General features: G+C 38.2%; 1 protein-coding gene across 1 annotated transcript; it reads left to right on the forward strand.

Moving 5' to 3' along the window:
- The first annotated feature begins 1855 nt into the window (after positions 1 to 1855).
- LOC104077804 (forkhead box protein D3-like) lies at positions 1856 to 4048 on the forward strand. Its single transcript, XM_009579171.1, has 2 exons — positions 1856 to 2696; positions 3885 to 4048. The coding sequence occupies exons 1-2, from the start codon at positions 1856 to 1858 to the stop codon at positions 4046 to 4048; spliced, it is 1005 nt and encodes a 334-aa protein (XP_009577466.1).
- The last annotated feature ends 204 nt before the right edge of the window (positions 4049 to 4252 follow it).

A 4252-nucleotide genomic window follows, 5' to 3' on the forward strand; every position in this document is an offset into this window, starting at 1 on the left:
AGAAGGTTATGAAAAGCCACCAGTAATGGAAAGATGATGGCAACTTTGGGATGTGCCAGGCAGAGAATTTCTAGTAGGGACAGAGCTGGTCAAATGAATGCCTTCAAAAGAAGTCATTGCTGAGATTTCAGATCCAGGAAAAATAATTAGTAGCTCATCATGTCATCACTAGGATTTTTGAACTGCCAAGGCTGTTAAAATACCAGGTACATCCCATTCACAACGGCTAGTGGAAAAGTCCTCTATTAAATCTTGCAAGCAAGTAGATGGCAATTCTGTCCTGACACAGAAATGCTGGATAACCCATGTGAACTATAGCATTACAATATGAGTCTTGTTTCCTGATCTAAAAACATTGTGGCTACCAACTGAAACATAGGCTAGTGGATTTGAAAGCCCGAGAAAAGGCTTGCAAGTGCCCAATCAAGATGATCTGCCAGGATGTGAACTTCAAGCTCAGAGGGAAAGGGATCAGTTTAATGGGTGGCCCAGTCCCTCTCTCTCTCTCTTTGCATCTGAAGGAAGCAACCAAAGGTTATTTCAGAATCCACCAGAGCCATCACCAACATCAGCTTCAGCCTCATAAGGTTAAATCTTCGAGGCTGTTGTTGATGCCTCGAAACATAGAATCATGGAATCATTAAGGTTGGAAAAGACCTCTAAGATCATCGAGTCCAACCGTCAACCCAACACTACCATACCCACTAAACCATGTCCCTAAGCGCCTCATCTACACGTCTTTTAAATACTTCCAGGGATGGTGACTCTACCACTTCCCTGGGCAGCCTGTTCCAAGGCCTGACCACTCTTTCAGTAAAGAAATTTTTCCTAATGTCCAGTCTAACCCTCCCTTGGCGCAACTTCAGGCCATTTGGGAATACATATTTTGAACATCAAAAGTGACCCAAAAGAAGACAATACGTCTTCTTTGAAAGCTTCTACCATTTTGTTTTGTTTTGCTTTAGAACATATTTAAACATATTTAATTACCTTCCTTGACTAATCACATGAGATGACTATCTTGTCCTTAACAGTGTCAGACCTCAGGAGGCTGAGGGCAATGTCAAAGTTCAAGCAACGGTTCATGCTTTGAAGGTCGCAGAGCACAACACTCACTTCCTCTGAGTGGTACTTGCTCCCTCAAGTGGTTTCCTGGGTCAGCAGGACTGGTCACATGCATACTCAGCATGAAAACTAGTGGCACAATTGGGATCAGAGAGTTAATAAGAAAAACGGGGAGCAGTTTGTGGGAGTTTTGTGCTTTAATTCAATTTCACTAAAAATAGGTACCCTGCAGCTACAAAATTTGATAGCAAGTTTCATTTCACACAGCACTTTCTTTTAGCGCATAAAACAAATGCTTATTGTACTAAATACAACATGTTTGACTAAGTGTAGAACACAGGAACCAGCATGTTGGTTTCAATTTGTTCTGCATATCACTGGAGGGTCTAATCCTTTCACAACTCTATCTAGCCACCATCAATTTTTCATTAATCATTATGTTTCAACGGGGAACACTGAAGGGTGTTTTCTCAGATTATAATGAAGTGAGAGGCTAACGTCACGGTCTGTTTATCTTCATACTTAACATAGTATAATTATTTTGTATTTTTTTTCATTCATCTAGGACTTGCACCTTGACTTTTGTAAACATAGGCAGTTCAGTTTTCATTGTTAAGGATGTTGACTTAACAGACTATAAAATAGGAATCTGGGTATGTGAGAGCAGCACATTTAAAGTCCAACTTTCATTTCTCCTGCTGGTTATATTCAGTGGACCAATTATTCAACTGACTACTTGCAGTAAAATATCAGGACACTTAAAATAAATCCTGGACTTCATGGTGTTATAATGAGTGAAGACTTTTCTGAAAGCAATGAAGGAAGTCCAGACATCCATACATTAGGAGAAGAAGAAGAAGGAAAACTGGTTCACAGGATTCCACCCCGAATTCCCAGCTCTCACATAGATGCCAAAAATGGTCTTTCTGTGAGTGTGGATGAAGCAAGATTTCTGGAAAAACCACCCCTATCTTACATAGCCTTAATTGCAAAGGCAATTCTTTCTTCACCTACAAATAAACTGAATTTAGCTGCTATCTACAAATATATTGAAGATAATTTTCCCTTCTACAAGAACAAAGGTCGAGGCTGGAGAAACAGTATAAGGCACAACCTTTCACTAAATGATTGTTTCATCAAGGTGGGAAGATGTGAGGATGGCAAAGGAAACTACTGGAGTATCCACCCATCAAATTTAAATGACTTTGTTCATGGGGACTTCAGGCAACATCGAAGGTCACGAAAGCGAGGCCGTCAAAAGGAGTTAGACCACTGCCTTGCTGTGAATTATTTCATGCCATGGGAACACCATCCTTCCTACCTAGCACCAAATTGGCTTTACCAAACACGTTATTTTATGGATCCTCTGTGGAAAATGCTGTATGCTGACAGACTGCAGTTTGTGCATGAATACCAAAAATGGAATGTAAACAGTGATTTAATCACAGGGAAGTTTTCACCTCCACTACAGACTGATAAACCAGAGCGCATTTCTGTGGACTGGTTTTACGGATCTCCTGCTACTTCAGTTATGCAGCAGAATATTTTCCTAAATATTCAACACGCTTTCCCTAATTCCCTTTTCTTCTGTTTTCAACAGCAGCAGCAAAGTGAAGCATTCAGACACATCTGTAAGTACTAGAAAGTACTTGAAGTGCAGTAACTTTGCAGGCAGCTCTGTTTGGGACTCTGTCAAGATACAGTATATTAATATATATTGCTCAGTTTTGAACATTTGCATATGCTTAAAGACAGCAAAAGAGCTTACTTACTTATGTAAGCCAGTGATTACCAAGGTTATTACCTAAGTGTATTAGCTTTGAAATGATAACAAGAAATACTGTTTTTAATAATGCTACTAATAAATGGCAGTGCATAGATTATTTAGTATAAGAGTAAATCCATTAGCACTGATTGCTCAATAAAATTATCTTTAAATTGTCTTGTATTAATCATATTACTGTATACTACTGCTCTATTAGATTCAAATTAATACACACGTATGTGTATTTATAACTATATATTCAAACATGTACACCCATATATTTACTTTTATATTCTGTTGAGTAGGAAACATTAATACATTTTTCCTTTGTCAGTTGTGAATGTCTTTGAAATGCTACTTGTCACTTCCCATACTGTTGGAAATAATGAGTGAGTTATTCTTCTAATCATTTAATTTTATACGTTGGTTAGGACTCACTTGGCACTATTAATCCCAGTGTATTCTATTGATCCAAAAATCATTGTACATTTATGTATCTTTAGCAGTTAAGTGGATACTTGCTTCTGTTTGAATAAATGTTCAGATGAATAACTATTTCAAGTGAAATAGGACTGCAATATTATCTTTAGTATGTTCTTGAGTTCAAATCTGTTTCTTAAATGCACAGCCACGTATTAACTAACCTACTTAAATGATTAGTTAATGACAGCATGACTAATTACAAGTTTATCTATTAGTTGGGTATAATTAATTTAAGAAATTTTCATTTTTCAGATAATGTCGCCTACGCAAAATCGCTTAAGCTTATATCTATGCTTTTAGTTTACATAGTCATATGTACATGGTTGCTTACATAGTTATGGAGCACACGATGATATAAAGCACTCACTTAAATCTATTTGTTATATGTATGTATCTATCTAGCAACTTTACTGTAACAGGAACTTTCAATCAGGAAAGTTAGCAAGCATTCTGGTGAAAACATCCAGCTTTTGCTAAGTTATAAACTTCCAGAAAAACTTGCTTTGAAATATTTCCTCATTGAAAATGTAGATTTGAGTAGTAAAGCTCTAAAGACTCTGCTGTGCCTTAGTCACGAAGAGCCCTAGCGTATGGGCAAAACTTGAGACTTGGACAAAGACGGGGGAAGGTGGGGTTCAGGAGCTGGCCCGATGGGGAGACTGGGCTGAGGAAACGATGGAGATAACTGGGGTTGGAACAAGGAGCTATGAGAAGCCTGAGGAATACAAACTGTGAATGCCAGGCAGTTACAATCAAATGTGAATGAAAGCTGGGGATAAGTAGAGTCCGGGCAGGTTTAAGGAGTAGCAGGTGGGAAAAGTCTCAGCCTGCTATGGTTTATGTACTAGAATGCCTGGGTTGGAACTTAATACTCACAGTTCCTCACTGTCAGCAAATTACTTTAAAATTACACAAGGCAACAAGTTACTCCTGTTTGTT

Source organism: Fulmarus glacialis, unplaced genomic scaffold (genome assembly GCF_000690835.1).
Source record: "Fulmarus glacialis isolate BGI_N327 unplaced genomic scaffold, ASM69083v1 scaffold5746, whole genome shotgun sequence".
NCBI classification, from domain to species: domain Eukaryota; kingdom Metazoa; phylum Chordata; class Aves; order Procellariiformes; family Procellariidae; genus Fulmarus; species Fulmarus glacialis.